This window comes from Cyprinodon tularosa, unplaced genomic scaffold (genome assembly GCF_016077235.1).
Source record: "Cyprinodon tularosa strain WSP-4 unplaced genomic scaffold, ASM1607723v1 ctg343, whole genome shotgun sequence".
NCBI lineage: Eukaryota > Metazoa > Chordata > Actinopteri > Cyprinodontiformes > Cyprinodontidae > Cyprinodon > Cyprinodon tularosa.
In genome coordinates this window covers 2,428,598-2,451,276 of record NW_024039056.1, presented here as the reverse complement: position 1 = coordinate 2,451,276, position 22,679 = coordinate 2,428,598, and the positions used below count along the sequence as shown (strand labels likewise).

The 22,679-nt window shown below is 37.0% G+C and overlaps 1 protein-coding gene across 5 annotated transcripts in view; it reads left to right on the top strand.

Moving 5' to 3' along the window:
* Window positions 1-22,679, top strand: part of LOC119789676 (regulating synaptic membrane exocytosis protein 1-like) — a 123,519-nt gene that overhangs the window by 35,694 nt on the left and 65,146 nt on the right. For all 5 annotated transcript variants that reach the window (XM_038294685.1, XM_038294686.1, XM_038294683.1 and 2 more), the window contains exons 3-4: window positions 5,149-5,359; window positions 9,053-9,064. In XM_038294685.1, coding sequence (XP_038150613.1) covers window positions 5,149-5,359; window positions 9,053-9,064 — 223 coding nt within the window. The remainder of the gene's footprint in view (window positions 1-5,148; window positions 5,360-9,052; window positions 9,065-22,679) is intronic.

Here is a 22,679-nt window from a genome sequence, read left to right as displayed (position 1 = left end):
TCCACCAGCGATCACACCTGACTACCGGACTGCTAGGTAGGGGCATGAGGCGACGAAAGCTATGTGCTACTGTCACTCTCACTCACGCTTCATCCAGGACCTCAAATAAACTGTCACAGCAATAATCATTAGTCTTGAGAAACCTTAAAGCTTGTAGCATAACTCTTTTGTTAACTGTGTATCAGAATAATTTGACAAGATTCTTCAATGACCATTCAGGTCCTTGATTCTTTTTTGTTATCTCATTAGGGCCCTTGTCGGCTCAATGAACACACAAAACAGTTCTAACTTTAACTTAAGCCAAGTCAATTTTAACAACCTATGTCTGTTTTTTTCTTCATGGTATTAATCATTGAATCCATCTGTCCTAAAGTAGTTTATCTTGTTTTAGGATGGGATGAAACTCCTAACTTCTGTCTCCGCGCGAAAATCGAGCTCCTCATGATGAATTTCAAAGTGTTCCTAGAAATGAGGCGGTAAAAAGTATAATCTCTCAGTGGAGTTTTTGGATTACACCTGCTTGTCATTCTTGGCCTCATCATTAATTTTGCATCAGAATCACAATCAGAAATACTTTAATAATCCCAGAGGAAAATTACTTTTGTTAAACGCTCCAGTTAGAGTTTTATATATATATATATATACACACAACCAACCAACATAAAATAAAAATAAAAAAAATAAAAATATATACACATATAGCTCTTCTGTATATATATATATATATATATATATATATATATATATATATATATATATATATATATACTGTATATATATGTAATACTAAATACAAGTAAAGTGATAGATCCAAATAAAGTGATAAATCCAAGTAAAGTGATAAGTGGCATGACTAAAAGTGACCACAAAACTTACAGGTGATTGAATCCTGATCTGTGATTAGACATATTTTAGTTCTGCTCGTTCTTTATCAGAACAGACTGGAGAAGCAGACAAAAGCTAGATGAATGTAAGGAACGATGGATGGATAGATGGATCCATCCATCCTTCCATCTCTAACCTCAACATCAAGATATTTTAACTTACGTCCTTAAAGAACACATTAAATTCCTTTTTTTTATCCATGTCTTAAAACATATCAAAAAACTTCCTTCATTGCTTGGCTTTGGTTACAAAGCGCCTGACTGCTTGCATGTATGGATTCTTGGAGATTTTGTTTTCAATAGAAGAAAGCTGAAACTGTAACACTAAAGATATAGCATTTGGTTTAGGAAATTCTAAATGGACTGAATGAACCCGAGCAGAAAATGACATTGAAGAAGGGCTTCCTTGCCTCTATGACTGACTTTACTTATATCAGCCGCGGTGGATTTATTAAACCTAATACCAGAAAAAGCCATTTTGGATTAAAGCCACAGCATTAGCATTATGCCTCTGAGACAACAAAAAAGGTATGAGGCTTCACAGCAAAAAAAAAAAGAAAAAAAAAAGAAGCATTTCAGATCTCGCTTAGATCAAAGCTGTTCTATTAACCCATGCTACATTTGTCAGTTCAGCTATAAACATATAATCAATCACAGAGGTTTCATATATCAGGCCTGGAGTTTATTGAGAGTTAACTCCATTAGCAGCTGAGCAGAGCCGGTAGTTGGGGAATACTCAGTGAGAGTCATGGATCAGGAAGCGATTCCTGCTGAGCTGCAGCAGCAGGTCACCTCTTCCTGACCTTATCTCTCCCAGGAAGTGTGCATCCCTATGTGGGTTTTTAAGGTTTGCATTTTTTGTTTTTTTTTGTTAGCCTTATACGAGTGTGTTAAATGTATGTGTGTGTGTGTGTGTGTGTGTGTGCAAGCAAGGTGTTAACTACTCTAGAGGTAGCTTGTATTCTACCTGTTTGGTTCTTGGGGTCTGAAAGCTGCATCAACAGGAGCGTCTTGGCCTGTTAGGAGTACAGCAGCAATGCTGAAAAGTGGAGCAAACAGCGGGATATTGGATTTTATTTTCTCATATCTCTGATGCTGGGATTTGTAGTTTTGATTAGCTACACGGATGGGTGAGGAGTCGACACCGCTGAGCCCCAGCCTGTGAGTATTCAACATTAGGGTTTTTTTTTTTAGATTCTAACAATCTGTGACTTTATTATAAACATATGAATAAGCAACTGTGCTCAGGTTAAAATTGTCTTGGCAATAATGAAAGGAATCATGACGCGTTCAGATGTTTCATTTTTTTTTTATTGATGTCTATATTTTCTAGATTAAGCAATTATAAATAAAAACTCCTCATCTTTGTTATGATTCCTATTTGTTGTTACTCTGAGTTTTCTGTTATCAGTTGTTTGGGGGGTTAAAATCCCTTTAAGGTCGGCTGCAGCACATACTCGTCTCCAGGGAGGGCTGAGAGTGGCAATCCTGTCCAGAGCGAACCGACAGTTCTCCAGGAAGTGTGTCATGCTTCCTGCCGAGTTTGACTCTGCTGGGTCCATGTTGGCTGGTTCCTTCTGTCAACAAAGGGTGGTGAGGTTGCTTGGAGGACCCAGATGCAGAGACAACTGAAGCAGGGATGTGTTCTGAAAGGTTTCATTGTAGACCAAAAGGCAGCAGAGGCAGAAATCCAAAAGTCCAACTCAAAATATAAAACATACCAAAATAATGGAGACATCAGGGTAAAGACGAGTCTGAGGAGCCAGGGAGAGACGAGCAGAGTAGACAACAGAGCAACAAGAAGGAACCAGCACCGAGTGACTGCAGAGGTGGAGTATTTAAGGAAAACCAAACAAAGGAAGGACTAACGAGCTGAATGGGGAGCAGGTGTGGGTGGAACTGGCAAGAGGGAATCCAAGGGAAAAGAAAACAATCACAAGGGGGCAACAGAGAGTAACTAAAGAATGCTTGAAGATAATGGAAAATAAAAACAAAACAACTGATAACAGAAAACTCAGAGTAACAACAAATAGGAATCATAACAATCTTTAGCTAATAACTTCAACATTACTTGTACCGACTCAGATTTTAGTGATAAGTTTGAAGATTTGCTGCTTTTCTCATCACTCTTTCCTCTTCTTTTTCCTGCCATCTGTATTTGCTGTTCCCTCAATCTCAGTGGTGTGAGATGCAATTAATCAGCCTACTGTAACAACACATAAATCCAATATCCCCCTCCCCTTTATAATATTGATCTGAGGAGTTTCTTGTGTCGCAGCCTGTAACAGTTTTACTCATAAAACTGATAGCATTCAACATTGATATCAAACTGAACATTGCCCAATTTGGTCTTATTCACTTATTATTTTGATATGTTTTTCATTCAAAAACATTAGCATCTACATTGTATTGAGTTACTTAAAGTTGGTTTTGAAGGTCAAAATACTTGCATGGGATTTGCAGAAATTGGGCCATTATAAATAATTTCAAAACTTTCTCTACATACTATATCTGTTAAATCTAACTTAAAAATATATAGGAGGACAGAATATAAAAAATGAAGCAGCAGTATCAGACTAAAACACAAGCTTCCAGTCCTTATTTAAGTCCCCAGGTCTATAGGATCTATTTAGCACTGACAACACTGCATAATGCCATAAAAGATCTGTCTACTGTGAAATATGGTGGTGGCAGCATCATGATCTAGGATTACCTCTTCTTTGATGGAGTTGATCATCTTTGGTTGTTTGTCAGAGAGCTTAAAATAAACAATAAGTATTAGTATCATAGTGAAAGCAAAAATACCCCTCAAATCTACAATGGAATGGCCTTGGAGATTTATTTTGAAGTGGGCTTTGCTCAAATAATATGCTAGCTGTCTGATCAATTTAAATGTACTATTCTAAGTTAAAGAAGGCAAATATTATCAAGCAAGGACTAAAAACTAAAGAAAAAAAATAAACATAATTTAGTATTTTAATCAAGATATTTTTGATTGTTTGTTTTTTGATCATCTTTTGTCTTCTGTCTTTTAAATTGGCTTATGGGGGAAATAATAATAATACTTTAAGTAAAAACCTGAATTAATGTGATTTAAACATGTTTTTCTAAATTTTTACATTGCTACTGAATTCTGAATGTGATGTAAACACAAGACGAGCTCAAATTCTGTAAGCTACTTTCAAAATAATAAGAATGAATGTTTTATAATCTTAAAAAATGGCCAATTTGCCCCAAGGCCAAACTTTACCTAATCTGGCCCAAGCAACAATAATAGGTGTAGTTCAATTTGAATTATACTCAGTATTTTCAGTATTTCGAGTTTGTAAATTTACAAATCTCACAACTATTCATCTTGATTGCAAGGTAAAAATTCACCACATTAGCAGTCAAATAAATAGCTAAGATGGTTAAAACAAAGGACCAAGTCCCACAAAGTTAGCAGGCAAGCAGGCATGAAAGAAATGTCCAAAAATTCGGAGGGTCGTCTAGACATTATACACCATTAATCCAAGAAAGTGTGCTGGTGGTATCATTTCCACTGAAAGAACGTCTCAGTGACAATTTGTAAATAAAATCACAACAATCTTAATGTGTCAAAAAAATATGAACTGCAGAAGAAAAAGCTCATTACTTATCATTGGACTGGATTGGATTGAATTGCAATCAGTCTGAATAAGTCTGTTTTCAACTGAATTTATTTATTTTCAATTCAAATTCAGTTCGATTTAATATCAGTTATCCACAAATGTGATAGACCATTAAGAGCCTTAATATTGTGGGACAATAAGCAAACATTTTCTAGGACAAAAAACCCCAAAAAGGAATTGTAGGAATCTGGCACAACAGGCCTTTCTTTGTGGAGTTATCATGTTCTCCCTACAAGTCTGTGAACTTTAGCTTCCTGCTATTTAAAAACATAAACAGGAGTTTTTCTTTACATACTGCTGTACAGCACCCAGATGTGAATTTGTGTCTTCATAGTAGTTTGTATTATGTGTTTTTTATTGTCCTGTCATGGACCGATCATTTCCACATTGTACTTGGCTTCTCACTCAGTGGCCAGTGGAGTTTTGCACCAGGCCTCCAACAAGCTTTTGTTGGAGGCCTGGTGCCTCCGACAAAAGCTAGTTTTCTAGAAAGTTCATGAGTGAATAGGATTTAGAACACAATTGTAAATATTAGCAAGTATTTCTTTTTTCTAATTTGAATCTGCATACACATATGAAACTATCTCGTTCCTTTTTTCTGGTGTTATTTATAGAGGTATCCAGCAGCACTTGTCCAGCTACCGGGAGACAGTGATCCGGCAGGCCTCGGTGGCAGCAGGCTCAGCTGTTCATCGGGACGATGCACCAACCTGTGGCATCTGCCACAAGACCAAGTTTGCAGATGGATGTGGGAACCTGTGTTCTTACTGCCAGACCAAGTTCTGCGCTCGCTGTGGGGGAAGAGTGTCCCTGCGCTCCAACACGGTGAGAGAAGCTTTTGCATATAGTTAAAAACTGATCATCATGATGGCTGACTGAAACTGTCATTTACATGAAATTAATAATCTGTTACTGTTTCATTTTATTCACGTTTAACAAGTTTTCTGTTTTTCTTAATTATTATTGAAGTGGAAATAGGATTAGGCGACATCTGGTGGTGAAGTTGTAGATTACAAGCTGCTGTAACAATAAACACAGGTCTTGTTGATTTACAAAGGGGCTTTGGACCTCCACAATTTAAAGAGTTAATTCCTATCCATTAAAACTGAAAGAGTTTATAGATTATTAGAGCACTTATAATGAGAATAGATTTTAGGACACAACAAAAATGATGTGGTCTTTGTTGGAGTTTTTAAAATTATTGAAATTTAAGCAATTTTTTTTAAAGCACACCAAAAACAACACTGTTTCTGAAATAAAGATTAACATATATTCAAAAAGATCATGAAAAACACTTGTACACCTTTGCTACTTCAATGGGATTTATGAGGAAAAGAATCCACTAGATCTGCATAGGTAAAGGATTTGTCTAAATATATATTAGTTTTATTGACATACAAGACATACAGGTATCTGTCATTACAATGCCAAGCAGGAACGTCTGCAGCACTGGCCTTAGAGAAACCTCTGTTGCTAATTATCAATTTGAAGTGTTGTAAGTTAACTGAGGCACACCCTGCTTTCTATAAAAGAGTTAAGGCTGCTGCGAATAATCACAGGAATGAATGTAGAAGCATATTCACCTTAACTTTAGAAGATTGGTATCCCGAGAGAAAAAAAAAAAAAATCTCTGTCTAAGATTGCATCCTATACAAAACTAAGCAAAGGACAATTGGCCAAAAATTGCTGCAAGTGTTCTAGAGTCAAATGTAAAGCCTTCAATCTGACAGCTGATGCTAGGCCCAAAGTGGGTTAAACAACCAGAAAAGCAACGAGGTGAAGAGGAGGGGGGTCATAACTCCTCCAAAACGATGTGGGAAACCAATACAGTCCGACAGGAATCCACTACTCAGAGATACTGCAGCCAAAGGTAGTTATACAAGCTACGTAGTGACAGGATGTGCTTACTTGTTTATTTACAGGCAGCTTTTCTGTTGTATTTAGTGTGACATGAGAGAGAAAAAAATGTTGGGCTTCTTTTTTATCTTGACATTTAAGTAAAATAAGTTTAGATTTGAAAAGATCAGAAAATGTTAGCATTTCTTTAAACGCACGTGAAATTCCTATGACAGAAATGGGGTCTACTTTGCTTGACATTTATCTTATGACTTGCTGACCCTAGATCATCTATCTGGAAATATTTAGTCCCGTTACCACTATGAACCAACAGCTACTTGTGAAGAGAACACATTTAGAGTAAAAGTTTACAGACAACATGTGGTATATCTTTGGAATGAAAGACGCATAGATGCTCACATAGCTTGTGATTTTCATCAATAGCATAATTGTTGAAGAAAAGAAAAAAGAAGAGAAATTCTGCCTGAAAAGGCAGATCGATCGGAGTACACAATGAAAAGGTGCACGGGTTCATATTGTTTTTTAAGGGGGCATTGAAAAGACATGCAGCTGTTAACAAAATCAGTATACTGTACATCAGATCGAGTCTCAGGTGTTGGAACTCAGGCAGAGGTGATAAGCCATGACAGTGTGTGTGTCACACTATCTATCCTCGCTGTTTACTCTGACTGTGAGGTAAAATCTACCACATACGAGAACTGTGTGTGTTAAAGTGTGCCTCCGAGCAAGTTCGTGCATGAGCTGTGCCCACGTGTGCGTGAATCCATGTGACCCAAGCAAGGCCTGGTAAAGGTTAATTGGGCATTAGACTGATCTTTGGACTGAGGGGGTGGTCTGCCACTCTGTCTTGGTCTCCCAGGGGTCCGGAGGTGCCCTATAAGCACACAGCAGGGTGTGTGTTTGCGTATGCGTGTGTGAATTTTACAGTCAGTAGGTGAGTTTTCTTTTAAAAGAAGTGACTGTCTGAGTCTGGCCCCCTTCCCCACATTACCACGCTGGCATTTAATGACCTCACACAGGCACAAACACACACATATGAAAAAAATAAACCCTAATTAGTTAGTGGTTGATTTAGGGAGCTCTCAGCTGTGGTGCTCTGTAAGGAGAGAGGGTAAATATAGAAAATCAAAGACGAATAAACCTTTAACCTGAGACAAGACACTGGCTTGACAAATTAAGCCTTGTATTTATTTTATAAATCTTTTGAATACATGTATTTTGATACCAACCAAGGACAGCTATAGGGTGGTTTCCAAACACTTTACTGAAGTACACCTCTCTAGGTCCCTTTGCCAATGAAATGGTTTTAGTCTGGTTGGGTATCGTTGAACCAATAAATACTAAGAAATTTTTCACAGTTTTCAGAAAAGAAAATGTCATGTATGAACTGTTATGTAACTGATTTTACTCCAATATCTAATATTGAATTAAATCATCATCTAAATAAAACAAAAGAAGCAAAAAAACTGCCTTTGGAATTCACCAAACAAGTTAATAATCTAATAATCTCTTGAATTAAGTGAAATCTTAAAAACTCACACGAGTAAAAAAGACAATTAGAAGAAATGTATTGATTCAATTACTTGGTCTTTGGCACTCAGACCTCGGCAGGAAACATATAGAGCTTAGTTTTGATAGATACGCATGAACAGGAGTAAAGAACAGGGCTGTTTCCCCCCCAGGCCTGAAACTGGTGGTGGAGTGGAGATAGATGAAGTTGGTCAGTCTGTAGACTGCTGGAAGTCCAGCTTGGATAACAGAGGTTCAGAGAACCTGTCCATGATGAGCAAACATGAAGCGACAGTGGAGAGGAAAAACTCCCCGTTGGGAAGAAACATCTGGCAGAACCAGGCTCAACATGGCGGTCTTCTGCCAGACCAGTTAAAATGAGACGAGGAATGCAGTAAGAGTCCGGGAGGAATGAAACCCTGATGAAGCTTTAGCTACAATGTTGGAGGAGGTGCTGGAAGCGGGTTGAAACAGGGTCAACTGAATGAAGTCAGACAACGCAACCACCGATTGCGCACTAGAACAGACAAGTTGCGGATCTAAGGCCTTTTAAGATGAACTTTGGATGCCGATTCGTGGAGGTGTGGTTCAAAGCTGATTGGCTAAGTCGCAGGTGGATGTCGGAGAGCGCTCAGTTTCCTCAGTTGAACAAGCAAGTAGAATATTCATTCACGATACAGGTAGGAGGCATGGGATATTTGGTTTAACAGCTTAGGAGAACATCAGTTAGTTTTAAAATCGCTAGCTTTTTTCTTTAGGGAGAGAGTGGCAAGATCAAAAAGTAGACGTCTGTGGTCAGATGAGACAAAAACTGAAGATCACCTTGGTCCTCATGCCAAAACAATGTGATCGGAGGATTATACTGCAGGGATACATTTTTGAGCAAGGGCCAGGAATCTGTTTATGTGGTAATCAAGCTACTTTACCAAAACAGATTAAGGAAAAATGTCCCAATTGGGCTGTCGCATAAAAATTCCATAAAGCACTGAGGTTTGTGGATAGTAGGAAGGATTGCTTTGGCAATTCCCTCGTGATAACATTACGAGGGTCATGTCCGGCGCAGGAAGTAAGATTTTTTACTGCTTTCCTATAATTCTTGCTAACTTTTCTTCTTGTCTTTCTTTTCATTCTACATGTCTGACTGGGCTTCAGGAGGACAAAGTGGTGAGTACTGTCTGCTCTTTACTTTGTAGCTGTTGGCCTGAGACCTTTAGGTAAATACTGATGATTAAAGCAGCGCCAAACAAGATGTGCCTCTGTATATTTAGATCTTTTTCTCTTCTTATGTCCATTCCTGTGTAATGATTCCAGCAGAAATATTTAATGAAAAATACTATATAATAATACTTTGTTGTGAGAGTATATTTGTCAGCTAGCAGGGACTATTTCTCTATTCACCATTTGCTCTTCATGAATTTGTAGAGAAATATTGTGTATAAAATAGGTAATTCTATTCACTATGTGCTAAATGTCTTTATAAACATAGATAATATTCGCTACGCTATTTTAGTTGGTTTATTAAGTGAGGGACTTTGTAAGAGAGTTTGTTTTTGTAAGAAAAAAGGAATGAAGTGCATTACGATGGCATTATGAATTGACGCTATATAAATAAAGTGAATTTAATTTAAGAAAAAGTGGCTCAGTATTGCAGGCCTCAAGACCAGGAACTCCAATTGCTTTTGATTCAGATTCTTGGACTATACTCTGACCCAGATGACTTAGAATCTGCACAGGTGTCTCAGTCATAGAGACCTGCATTCTCTTGCCTTTCTGTGTGAACTCTGTTTTTTGTGGTACATAGAGAGAAGATCAGCCCCATTGTTCACACTGTAAGACAAGAGAAACAGGTGATTTGGGCTGAATGAAGTCTCCTGCACAGTTAGAGCTGCATCATTGATCTGAGACAATGACTGTTGCTTGTAATCGATGAACCCTCTTGAGTCAGTTTGTTTTTGCAACAAAATGACCTTTTGACATTTTAATCCTGCTCTTTGCTAATTTCCCTCTGTGAATGTAGTGGCTAAATGTCACTCACTGATTGGTTTGTAGATATATCCAGATTCCACAAATCTCAGAAGACTGAGCATCAGAAACGTCTCTGCTGTGCTTGAGAGATGTACAGTCATGGAAGGAATGGACATCTCTTTCAGTTCCTGGGTTTTATCTATCAGGATATGTTAAATTTGATTAGAGTGCTAACTGTGAGCTCGATCCCAATTCAAAATCTTTGTGGTCAGAAAAATGGGATTCCACAACTTCACCATTTCACATCGTTGTGGACACATGTCACTTAGTAAAGTAGGTTTACTGTTGCAGCAAACACATGCAAACCATTGAAACACATCATAGATCTAATTAGGACTTTAGTATTAATGCGAGTATAATAAAAACCAAACAGTCCTACAACATAAGGTAAAACTGGACATATAATAGAACCAACCAAAGTAGAAGTTTCAGAATTAAGGCCGAGGCATAATTTAACTTTATTTCACAATATAGAGTCTAAAGCTCTTCCTCATGAGTCCATCAGAACTTGTATTCCCTCAGCATTAAAATAACAAAACCAGGATATTTTAAAAAGCTAGTGAAACTTAAACAATAGTCTGATTTCACAAGTGGATTTAATCTCATTATTAGGGAAGAGATTGATCGGAAATGTTATTAAAAGAGGGAAATCAATCTGTCTCTCAGGCTCAAGTATTACAATGTTCAGTAGTAAAGTAAAGAAAGTCTGTTTGCTCCTAACCCTCATAGCATCAAACTGGACCAATAGGTTTCTGGAACAATGTCTTTTGGAGACTGTTTGGCCATAGTGGTGGAAGCCTGATGATCTGGGCTTTTTGGAATTCACAGGACCTCTTGTCTTAAGCCTTATACACAAAGCTTAAGACATATTGCGTGATATTTGTGCCGAATTTTTGCCCTGATCATCCCCTTCCAAGATTCCCTAGTGATTGATAGCTCTTACAGTAATCTTATGTAGAAGGTTTTACTACTGTATGTGTTGTGTTACGGTAATCTAGTCTGGAATATCAGGATAATTGTCATGTTGGACTTCCTTGGCCTAATATCCCAGCATTGTGGATGGTGTGTTTTTTTTTTCTAAGGACAGACAAAGATACAGTTTGTTGAATCTGACATGAAGACAATCAGAATTCCTTTTCCTGAGAAAAAAAAAATCACAATTCACCTGTGTTACAATATAGTAAGTGAATCCCCTACTTGCTCTGCCACCACTATTTACACCAGCGCCTTTTTAATGTTATTTGTTAAAACTGGTTCCAAACCCATCGCCATTGCTTCTGCATCTCTGCAGTGTTTATGTACCTTGAACTAAACCATTGATTGAGAGGTTTGATGAGATTTCCTGTCTAACATTTGAATTTCACTCAAGGAAATCTGCTAAAATGGGATGTGTTATGGCTGTACAAATCACACACTGGCACCAAACCTGTTATATCCATGATTTTTTTACTATCATGTGTCTGGTCTCTTAGGTTCACCGGAAAAATTTTCAATCTCAAAAGCCGTGTGAACCTGGCACTGCAGCCATTCAGTCAAACTAGGTAATGAACAGGACAGTCATTAATTTTCAGCTAGCACTACCAAAGAAGTGACAAAAGATAAAAGAAAAAAAGTTCAGCAAAATGTCTTAGTCTAAATCTGGTGTTTATTTTGTGCCATTTGGGGAGTTTTATATAATTTAACTAAACTAAAAAAAGATAATCCCTTATTTGGGAATTATATTTTTTCTTGACTGCAGTTTGGTTTATCAGTCCTGAAGGAAAATGATATATTAACTCATTTTAATAGTTCTAATTTCACATAGTATACTTTAGAGCAGTCTCCCAAGTGGACATGCTTCTAACACCTTCCTCTACTTCCATACTTGTGTCAGGTTGAAAACCTTCTTTGGCCTTGGCTGTATGTCCTAAAATGAGCTGCCAAATGAGCACTTTGATGATTCTTGGCCAGGTTTGAGCATTGCTGTCTGGGATCGCTTTGTTGTGCTGTACATAGCAGTCCCACTCCCCGGCTGAAGATTGGTACAACAATCACTGGCTCGAAAGTGAACAGATTTGGCAGAACACAGGCCTTATGTAGCTCTGGCTGCATAGCAAGACGGCAAAGCAGGTTGATTTACTGTTTGACATGGATTCATTAAATTACTGCAGGAATGATTAATCTTTCTTTACAGCGCTGCTGAAAAGTTGTTCTCACTGCTCCTTTACTGCAAACAGACTAGAGTCTCATCGGCAAACAAAAACAGTTGCAAAGTGGTTCTAAATGTAATGTGGTGAAAGACTACAAAAGACTCCAATTCTTTTGTTTATAATAACACTGGACATTACCTGAATTGATCTTTTGAATGAAATTAAAGCACGGAAATTAATGTGAGAGTTAGTTATGTTAAAAACAGAAATAAATTACAAAAATCATGAAAATTAAAAGCAAAATTTACCGAATAACAGTGCAGACTTCGCACATTGACATGCACATGATGGGTAGTGAGCCGTTGTGTTTTTTAAATTTGAGTGTAATTAAAATTAACAAACTACTGATTGGAAAATCTAAGCAAACAATATTCTCTTTCCCATGAAATATCTTGTCTTTAGTAGCTTGTTGCAAAAATACAGATGCTTAATCAAGCAAAAGATGATTCTACCAAACATCTGATAACATCTGTATTTTTGTGGTATCACATTTAATAGAAGTAATTGTAATTAATTTAACACAAACACACTACTACATTATTTCTATACTAAACCCTTAAGTGCCAGCTTGATAAAACAGAACCAAAGCCACGTGCAAAGTGGCAGAGACACATGTAAATTACAAAAAAACTGGAGCTACAATGTCATCTAGTCATGTATCCATCATCATAAAAGATGCGGTTCACATGTACAGTAGCCAACTCAAAAATGATTGCTCATGGTTTCCATGTGGCTGAGGACTTAGTGTCGCTTAGTTTTATATGTTAGAGTACAATAATTTTGTTGATTTAGATATAAAATAAAAAAAAACAAAATCATGTACAGTGACCTGGCTGTTTTCAAATCATTCTACAGATGAAGAACTAAAATTCATATCTATCAACAACCAATTCAATAGCGAGGAGCAAAGCATTTAAAACAGTTTAGTTTGCGCTACCTTCTTAATCTGATAAACTCAGTGTTACAAAAAACATTACGCTGATACTAATATTTTACAGGAACAACATAAGCTCAATGTTTCGTCTTCACTTTGTTATCGGTCATCAAATAGCTGATCTTGATAAAGGCTTCACAGCTCCAATTTCTATAGCTGTTTTTATATCAGCATGCAGAATAGTTTCTCATATATAATTTTTTTAATCTTTTAAAATGGCCATCTTGTGTTTATGAATCCTGTTTAAAAGTTTGTGCTAATCCTGTGTTATGTGTTTTTTTTTTGCTTTTTTACAATTTTTTTTTACTTAAATCTAATTAACATAAAAAGAAATAAATTTTCAATTTTTATTTTTGAAAAAATATGGAATTCAGGGTTATAGCTAATGACATTTACAAAATTGAGTTTCCTAGAAAATGTAAATATGTTAGAAAAATGAGAAAGGATATTGAATCAAACAGTTTTATAATGTGACCAAAATAGTCACAAGACAGCTGTTGTCTATAGGCACTGAAGTTGTTCACAGACAAGGTAAGACGCAAAACTTGATAGCTAAAGAAACGGGCTGTTCAACATGCTGTATCCATGCAAATCAAGAGAAGGTTGAGTGGAAGGAAAACATGTGGCAAAAACAAATTTGCAATCAACAAATAAACTTTTTTTTGTGTGTTAAATCATTTCTGGACCAGAGACAACTTCATAACAACTTCACTTTTGTTACATGCTCCAGTTACAGTGTGTGTATATATATATATATGATAAATTGTCAGATTTCTTTATCAACCGAATAAAGATCAAATCAGGTTAGGCTTAGCATTAACTTTCTGCCTAGCTGCAGACTATAAACACTAAAATCTTGTTCCCACAACCTCAATCTACTTTGAAATTTCCCCAGAGACGTAGCCTATTTTTTATCAGATATATCTATTTAACTCGACATTGTGTTGATGTTATAAAGTAGATGTGTACCATGACCTTTTACCTCTGGGGGGCTGTTTATGGGGTCAGAGACTATCTGTGTAATCTTTGCTTCAACTGTTTGAGAGAAGAGCAGTATTGGGTGAAGGGATGAGCTGCTATGTTAAAAAAAAATTATTTGCTTGCATCTTTGACAAAAAGTAAGTCTTGAGCCATTAGACAAATGTGCAATGAAACCCCAGAGGGGCTACTATGGTCTTTCTGCTTGTGTAAATGTGTATCTATTGATCAAGGTCCGGAGGGATTAATGGCTTTGTGCCGTTTTGTGTCAAGGTTTTGCACAGTAGAAAGCCTGAGCGATGTGTCATCTGCCGTTAATGCCACACCACCTCATGATTACTATTGATCCGCCGTCTTGTGAGCTGTATCTGTCTTCACATCTGTCTCTCATTGACTAGACTTAAGGGGGTCATCTCTTTCTCAGTTGTTGCTGTACACACCCTTTTGAGAGCACATGCACAGAAGTTGTGTCCATCAGCACAGAAAACAATGGACAGTGATTTAGAAATGGAAGTTGTCCATAGCTTTGTTATGAAAATGAAGTTTTATCACTTGAGTATTATTCCATATACAGCACTGAATTACAATTAGAATGGAGCTTCAGTCAGTGCAATAAGTATTACAGTTCTTACTGTCATGATCTGTGCTTTATGGCGCTGTCACTTCTTGATGATTTAGCCAGCTTGTGCTGACGTCCCAGAATCTCCTAAAACGCTGGCATATGCTGAACTTTCTATGCATTTTTTCAATTTTGTGTGCATACATAGAATAGTCATAACCAGTTCAGAACTTATGTCAAACGACAGCCTAACTTATGCATAAAGCACAGCAGTTGAATGCCCATGATATGTCACAAGCTAGTGTCCTGAGAGGGGCAGCATTGTACCCGGAGCTGCCTAGCCTGCATAAAAAGAGCAGTTGGAGGACAGCTAGTATGTATTCCCGTCTCAGCCTGCACGTCTGCTTACCATGAAGTCTGGAGGGGTACTGACGGTTTCCTACTGTAAACCCCTTTTATACCAAAACGCTGCCAATAAACCATTATACCATAGCAGTACGTTAGAAACACGCTCAGCGGTCATCTGGAACACGTTGGAGATAAGTTCTTGATAAGTTACGCATACATTTTGCACAAGTCCCTCATAGGTTTTGGATGAGCTAGACACCATGACTTATGAGTAACCTACAATTAACGTGTGTCAACGATCAAGTAACTTACATGTAAATTATGGCCCACGTATGAGCATACGCTGTGATACTTGCCGTATGTCGATGCGTGTCAGCGTGTTTCAACATGCCCATAACTTATACAAATCATATCCATAAATTATCCAATGTACAACAGCGTTTTTGCCCAATTTTTTGTACGTCAACATATGCTGGCCAAGTCGTCAAGATGTGACAATGCTATTATGATCAGTTTTATCTGAATACTGCCTTCCTGATGTGTGTATTAGTAACTTGTCTTTCATGTTCCTTAGTGCTCAACTGGGGTTAGTTATGATAAGTATGATCAGTATTAGCGTTGCACGATGCCATTTTGTGGGCCCCGATACCTGGCTGTGCAGTACTGGTCGATACAGATACCATACCGATACCATCTGTTTGAAATCGATGTGTGTTTATGTATATGAAGAACTGCATACTGCTTGGATGTAAAATAATTGCCATCATGGCTTTGTCAAGCTGCTGCCTACCTTTGTGAAGCAGGAAAAAAACTAATACAAAGTGAATCCAGTAGAACTTTTTATTGCCTACCTTGAATGGGTGACAATAGTGGAATAAACTTTTCGCTCTCAAAATGGTATCGGTGCCCTATTTGTTGATACTCGACGATACTGATAGCTTTAAGCATTAAAAAGCGCCTGCTGCGTAATTTTTGATGCTTGCAAACATAAAGGTCAGACTCCTGAGTCGTGTCCAGTAAAGTGTGTTGAGTTGCATCTGATGCTTTTGCTGCTCATGTGTTCAATGGCAGAGAGCGGCTTTGCTATTTTTGCTGGGATAAGTGGGTAAAAGTAGTTTTATTTTGATTTTAGGTGAAAAAGTCCACAGCAACAGCTGCCTCAGGCCGATGGCCTCTTGTCCCCCCCCCACTAGTCATTGCAGCTGCAAGTAGATGGTAGCGTTTTTCAGTTATTCGGTACAAACTGTAAGCATCAGAATAATAAAAGTTAACATATTTTTCTGTCAAGTTTTGACATTTTAAGTCAATTTATGCGGTAATAAAATGTTTCTATGATCATAGTGCTCTCCATCAGTAGCGCTGTGTTCGTCTCCCTGCCAGCTCGCAGATCAGCTTCTCTGATTGGTTGATGTGGTGCATCTAGCAGCAAAAGTTCAACTTTTCCAACTCCAGCATCTGCTTCTTGAGAATTTTTGAACATAGTATACCTATATGCATTGCTGGCTAAAAGCCCGCTTGTATGTTTTAAATCTGTCACCCCTGTTTATTACACTTACCATTGCAGTTCAATCTTGCATAGTTCTTGCTTCTATTTTGCTCCAACAAAACAGAAAACTTGGCTTATATGGACCTGTTTATTATCAGGTTTCCTATTTGCAAATTGGGGACATTTGTCGTTAAAAAATGTGATATGGATCAATGATCAATGTTCTTTTTTTTAGATCAGACAAATAAGAGGTTAAGGAGAGAGATCCAGACATTCCTCTCCCAACCATCTTGGCTTCTCATGGTTTACCTGAAGACCTTTATAGACTACTAAGAATCTCCAGCACCTCTTGTATCTACCTTTAAAGCATCTTTTATCAAGATGAGCATGGAAATCCTGCGATGGACTGGTGACCTGTCCAGGGTGTACCCCGCCTCTCGCCCATAGACAGCTGAAGATAGGCACCAGCACCCCTTGCGACCCCACTTGGGATTAAGCGTGTCTGAAAATGGATGGATGGATGGATGGATGGAAATCCTCAAACAGGGGTTCTACTTTGAGCTTTTCTCCAATTGATAAAAACATATCTTCCTATCTGTAAAACTAAAGGCTCCCATGTAGTGAAGCTTATTTCTAGTATTAGGACACTTGAGGTGGACTCAAAGCCGACTTTTCACTACACCGTTTCAGACCAAGAAATGCGTGGTGAGAAGAATATGCTTGGCAGGAAAAGGTTTCCACATCGAACTGTTTTATATGTGACACAGAGCATTATTTGTTATACAGCTGATGTTCCCAAACAAAAGCTGGCTGCTACACGCTTCTCTGAGCAGCCATTCGCCAGGATGAACAGTGTCTCTGCCACTCGCTGAAATGCACTGACAGTTGTGTGGTGAAAAGTCGAAATATAGTGCCTGCTTTTCGTTTGTTTTCTCCAAAGCTACAATCCAAATGAGCTTTTCCTTCCTGTCCTATAATGTCATAACATTTACAGCACTGACCTACAATTTAACTGTGGATAAGATGGTAATTTTAGCTGTAAATACTCTTGATTTTCAACAAAAGTTTTGACATGGAGATGAATTTCTGTGTAGCTCTCTGTTTGTTACTGTACAAACAGTGAGCTCAGGTGCCCCATGCTCTATGTTTCAGCCTTCTGTAGTTGAGACTGTGTTGCATAGTTTATATTGTGTGTGAATACTCCACTGTGGAGGCCGAGGCGAGCTGATATAGTACCTCATCAGCTCCTGTGGGCACTAATCTCCTTTTTGGCAGTTTTTCATCCTTAGTGCAAGATTTATGGATATTCTTGGGTATACATTTTTTGCATATCAAAGTCACCATGCGTCAAACACTCATTGGCTGATGTCATTACCTAATACCGCCTATTTTCAAAGTCCCATTCAAACATACTGTAGAAATCCAATCCAATCCAATTTTATTTGTTAAACACTTGAAAACAACCAAAATATTCATGCTGTAACATTGACACCTCGACTTATGTATTTACTTAGTTATTTACCAATGTATTTATTTGCTTTTCTACCTTTTGAATTTATCTTGTATTAGTATTACTGTGTACCTTTATTACTTTAATCTGTATGTTCATAATGTCTACTGGTGTCTCTTTCACTGCAAGTACTGTGATTTATATATCCATGGAGGGAGTCAATGAATATAGGTTTTGATGGGACCAATGTTTGTTTGAAAGGAAATGTATCTCAGTTTGGCTGGACCCCCAACAATAATCCCTGGATAATCTGTGGCAGAGCTGGGACTTAACAGACAGGTTTCTTGATGTAGGTGAAATGTCTAGAGTGATCTGCGTGACAATGTTGAAATGTGAAATGTGACAAGAGTGGACGTGTGTATATGTTGATATAAAACTGACTGAAAATAAAAAGTAAAAAAAAAAACAACCACAGAGTGCTGTACAGAAAAAATAAATGAATAGATAAATAAATAAAACATAAAACAGTACAGATTAAAAAAAGAACAGCCAAAACATGGGTAAAAATAACATTCACACAGTCAAATCAATAAAATTGTGTAAACAATAAAAGGAATAAAACATAAATAAAAAAAAGTAAATAAAGCAAAGCCCACTTTCTTGCTAGGTATTAAAAGCCAAAGAGAAAAGGTGGGTTTTAACAAGTGATTTAAAAACCTGCAGAGAAAAGGTGTTATCTGACAGGCATCAGTACAAAAATAAGTTTTTGGTTGTAACAACAGCTGTAGTATTAGAGGTTTACAGAGCAACATGACAATATATGATTGTTGTGGGATGTTTAACAAAGAAATGAGATCCAGTAGTGTGTCTCATGCATAGGAATAGTATAGGAAATTTTGCAGCGACAGGACTTGTCCATATAGGCAAACATCATGTCCTTAGTTTTAAATGTAGTCACCGTTCAAGTTTCACAAATAACAGTGCAGCATTCTATAAATGGTAAATGGCCGGTACTTATATAGCGCTTTTTTTCAAGTCAGGAGACTTGACCAAAGCGCTTTACACTACATTCAGTCATTCACCCATTCACGCACACACTCACACACTGATGGTGGCAAGCTACATTGTAGCCACAGCTGCCCTGGGGCTCACTGACAGAAGCGGATGGTTTTATCTTCACTTCTATTAAATCTGATTTTTTGTTTTAGACTCTACTGTCTGATTATTTAAACTACTTATTTTCTGACCATGTAAAGAGGTTTATGGATTTAATCTATATTCTTTTAGTGGGTTAGTAGATGTGAAAATACTACGAAAGAAAACTAAAGTATAAACAATTAACTTTACAATGCTGATCCAAACACACACTTACTAATGCATTGGAAGCAACATGCATATCTTAAAGGGGAGTTTTTGCTCTTATAAAAAATTCCTTTAATGACCAACTTTTTTAAACCTGGTTGACATGGACTTTTCAATACGTCAATGATAGAAATGCTTCCAAAAGGAACTTATTGTTTCTCAATATGCGTACTTGTCTGTATTTGTGAAACTTTATCAATTGCAGTCAAATTACTGTTCTAATCCTAAGTAAGCATCTAGGGTAAAAATGCTCAGAGTACCATGATGTGATCTTACTCACATCAGAACATATCAGAACATAATGCATCTGTGTACAGGCGAGAAAATAATCCCACATTGCATTGCAACAACAATGCTAAATGCAAGGTAAGTGCAGAAAAGTAATATATCTAAACCTGTAGAAATTTGTTACAAAACGTAGTTTGAAAATCTGAAATAGGCCTAAAAACTTAAGCTAGCCAATCAGTTGATTGGGAAAGGGCTCACATTAAAAAGTCCTTTCTTAGTTTTGGAAGCAACCACCTACAGGCTACATGTAAGGCAGGCGGATGGATTGTTGCTTTATGTTGCTTTTTGCTGTATGTAGTGGCTGAAAGAGAACCATAAAGGTTTTTTTGTGTATCTTTTTAATTAATGTATGTATCATAATATATCATATATCATAAAATTTGCTGATTTCTTCTGAAATTATTAACATTTTAAAGTGATGTTAAAGGGTGATAAATCTGTCCCATAGTTACCTCCTTACAAAACTGTTTCAATTTCTCTTCCAAGCATTTTTTCCCTCTGCATCACCATATTAAGGATGATTTTATACGAAATCCCTTACTGGTCAGAATACTTCTACTTTCCCTTGTATATAACATTTCTCTAAGATTGTGTTGAGTTGTTAACCTAATTTTATGGGTTTGAACTATTTACTATTGAAAGGGAGGTAAAGGAAGCACAGCTGAAGGTTTGGATGCAATTTCACATGAGCTCCCAGTGATCCTCTTCACACTCACGTTCTGTCACCATCTACTCCAATGCATATTAAAATGATACTGTTTTCTTATAAGGCAATACTGACTTACGATTTCCTGTACCTGCTATCTGACCATCCATTTTTATAGGTTTCTGTTATTCTAATATTTTTACTAAAACATTTTTTCTTTGGTTTTCTTATGATATCTAAAAAGAGTGTGCATGATGGTATTGATAGTAATGATAAAGGCAAAATAAGTAGATTATTTAGCTTTAGCAGTTATTATAAATGTATCATTCTGCTGTGAAGCAACATGTTTCACCAGATGCAGGTTGGTTAAAAAAAATCAAATGCTTATTTATTTATACTTACATACTTTATACTGTTAAAGGATCAAATTAAAACAGAAATAATAAAAGGGAATAACCAACTATAAAACTCATCATCATCTACACATTTTTATCTAAGGCAAAAGCATAATTTATAACCAAATTGTGACACCGTTTTTGTTTGGCTTATCTTCACTTGGTAATGTAAGGAGACAAACTCTCAATGTTTATGAAATATATTTTTTAAAATGTGTAAAAAAGAAAAAAAATTTTTTTTCTTATTCTGTTATTCACTGTATATAGGGTGACCAGATCTATTAAAACAAAAGTGGGACAACTAGGGATGCTTTTGGGAACAATAAGAAACAGGCGAGGGTTTTACTGCAGTGCGTTTAATTCTCGACTCACTTTTACGATGTTGCTTTACGTCGCACTTCCTTCGTAACAAATGGAAAAATATCCTCAGCAAACTTCACAAAAAAACTCTTTAGCTTACACTGGACTCACCCAGTTATTTGCTCTGTTTTCTTTTCTTTAAATATAGTTTCCACCATTTTAGTATTTAAATGCGTTACCTGTTTTTTTTTTAAGATCTCTGTTACAATGACTGCAGATCTGCTTTCTTTTGCAAAAAAACTTGAAAAACCATTACTGATGTTAGGATGTTCATAATGGATAAAAAGAAAACCAAATTCTAATTTCAATGGGTTCAAATGATCTAATTTTCCATGGTAACCAAACAGACCTTGTGCGACTCCTGGATTATTCATTTTTATCTCACAAGCAATGGGATTCAAGTGCATAGTCATGCTCCTAGACTGATACGTTTACGCAGATGGACATGCACAAATGCATGCAGAAGCAGCAGGAAGCAAGCACACACACATACACAGGGGTTTGTTGTCCTAGTTTTCATCTGTGGAGAAGCTATTCTCTCTTGCTCACTGTTCACTCCTTCACTCATAAACTCATTTTGTGGCTAGTTGGCCCACTACATCGTCATGTGATGCATTGCTCCTGCTTTACAGATGTATGTACATGTATGCATCATTGCCCTTGTGCTTATATTTGACAGCATGGATGTTTTTTTTTTTTTTATGTGACGTATATGTTTGAACGTAAGCCTGTTCCTTAATGTGCTTGAGCGTGCCGTCTGTCAGGCTGCTCTGTTTCATTATCGCAGTGTGATTATCTCACAAGTCCAAATCCCCACTAGACTGCCGTTTGTTCAGCCACATCACAATCCTTTCAATAAGGGTAAACTATATTAGCTTTTCTTTGAGTTATATGCTCATCATGAGCATACAGATTTCCCTTGGATCAGAAAAAAAGATTTTCAAGTAAAGTACAACATTCAGTAAGACTCTTTGTAAATTTCTTGCATTCAAAAACCATAATAATAATTTTATTTGCATTAACTGCATGGATCATGTACCTGGCACCTTGTTGTTCACTTTAGTTTTTTAGCACCTTCTGCCTCAGTGTTCCTTAATTTACATCCCACCTTTTAAAGGTTGTGTTTTGCTCACACTTTCTACTTCAGCGAAATTTGAATCACAGCACCACTTTAAAAAAAATCTGAATTAATTAAAAGCTGTATCAGTTACTCACTGTTTCTACTCTGCTTTTAATATCAACTGTTCCTTTTTTTCTTGTCCATCCATCAGTCTGATAAATATTGCTCCTTTGATTGAGTTGGTAACTGTCAGATTTAGGGCTGCATAAATGTAGGAAAAAATCTGATCAAGCTTATTTATGTCAATACTAAAATTCATATTATTTTAACTAAGTAATTATGGAGGTTTGAAAAAAATTGCCCCTAAAGATGTGCATTTTCCTTCAATGTGGGATTCTAGTTAATAATACCATGAGTTTGTGGGCAGGAGCCTAATCCTGAAGACAGAGGTAATCATTCTGTTATGGTACCTGCTTCAGGAATGGCTAAACACAATTCATGCAGTAGTTGTTTTAAGACTCATTGAATGCAGCTTTGAGGTGGCATTTAAATCTCTGACTCTATTAATCTCCCCTACTACTTCAACGGGATTATCTTTCCAACCCTGTCAAGTCTGTGTCTTTTGTTGTTGCTTTAGAAACATTTAATACTACACTTTTTCCTTCTACTTAATTTTCTCCCGATACAATGGAGCAAAAC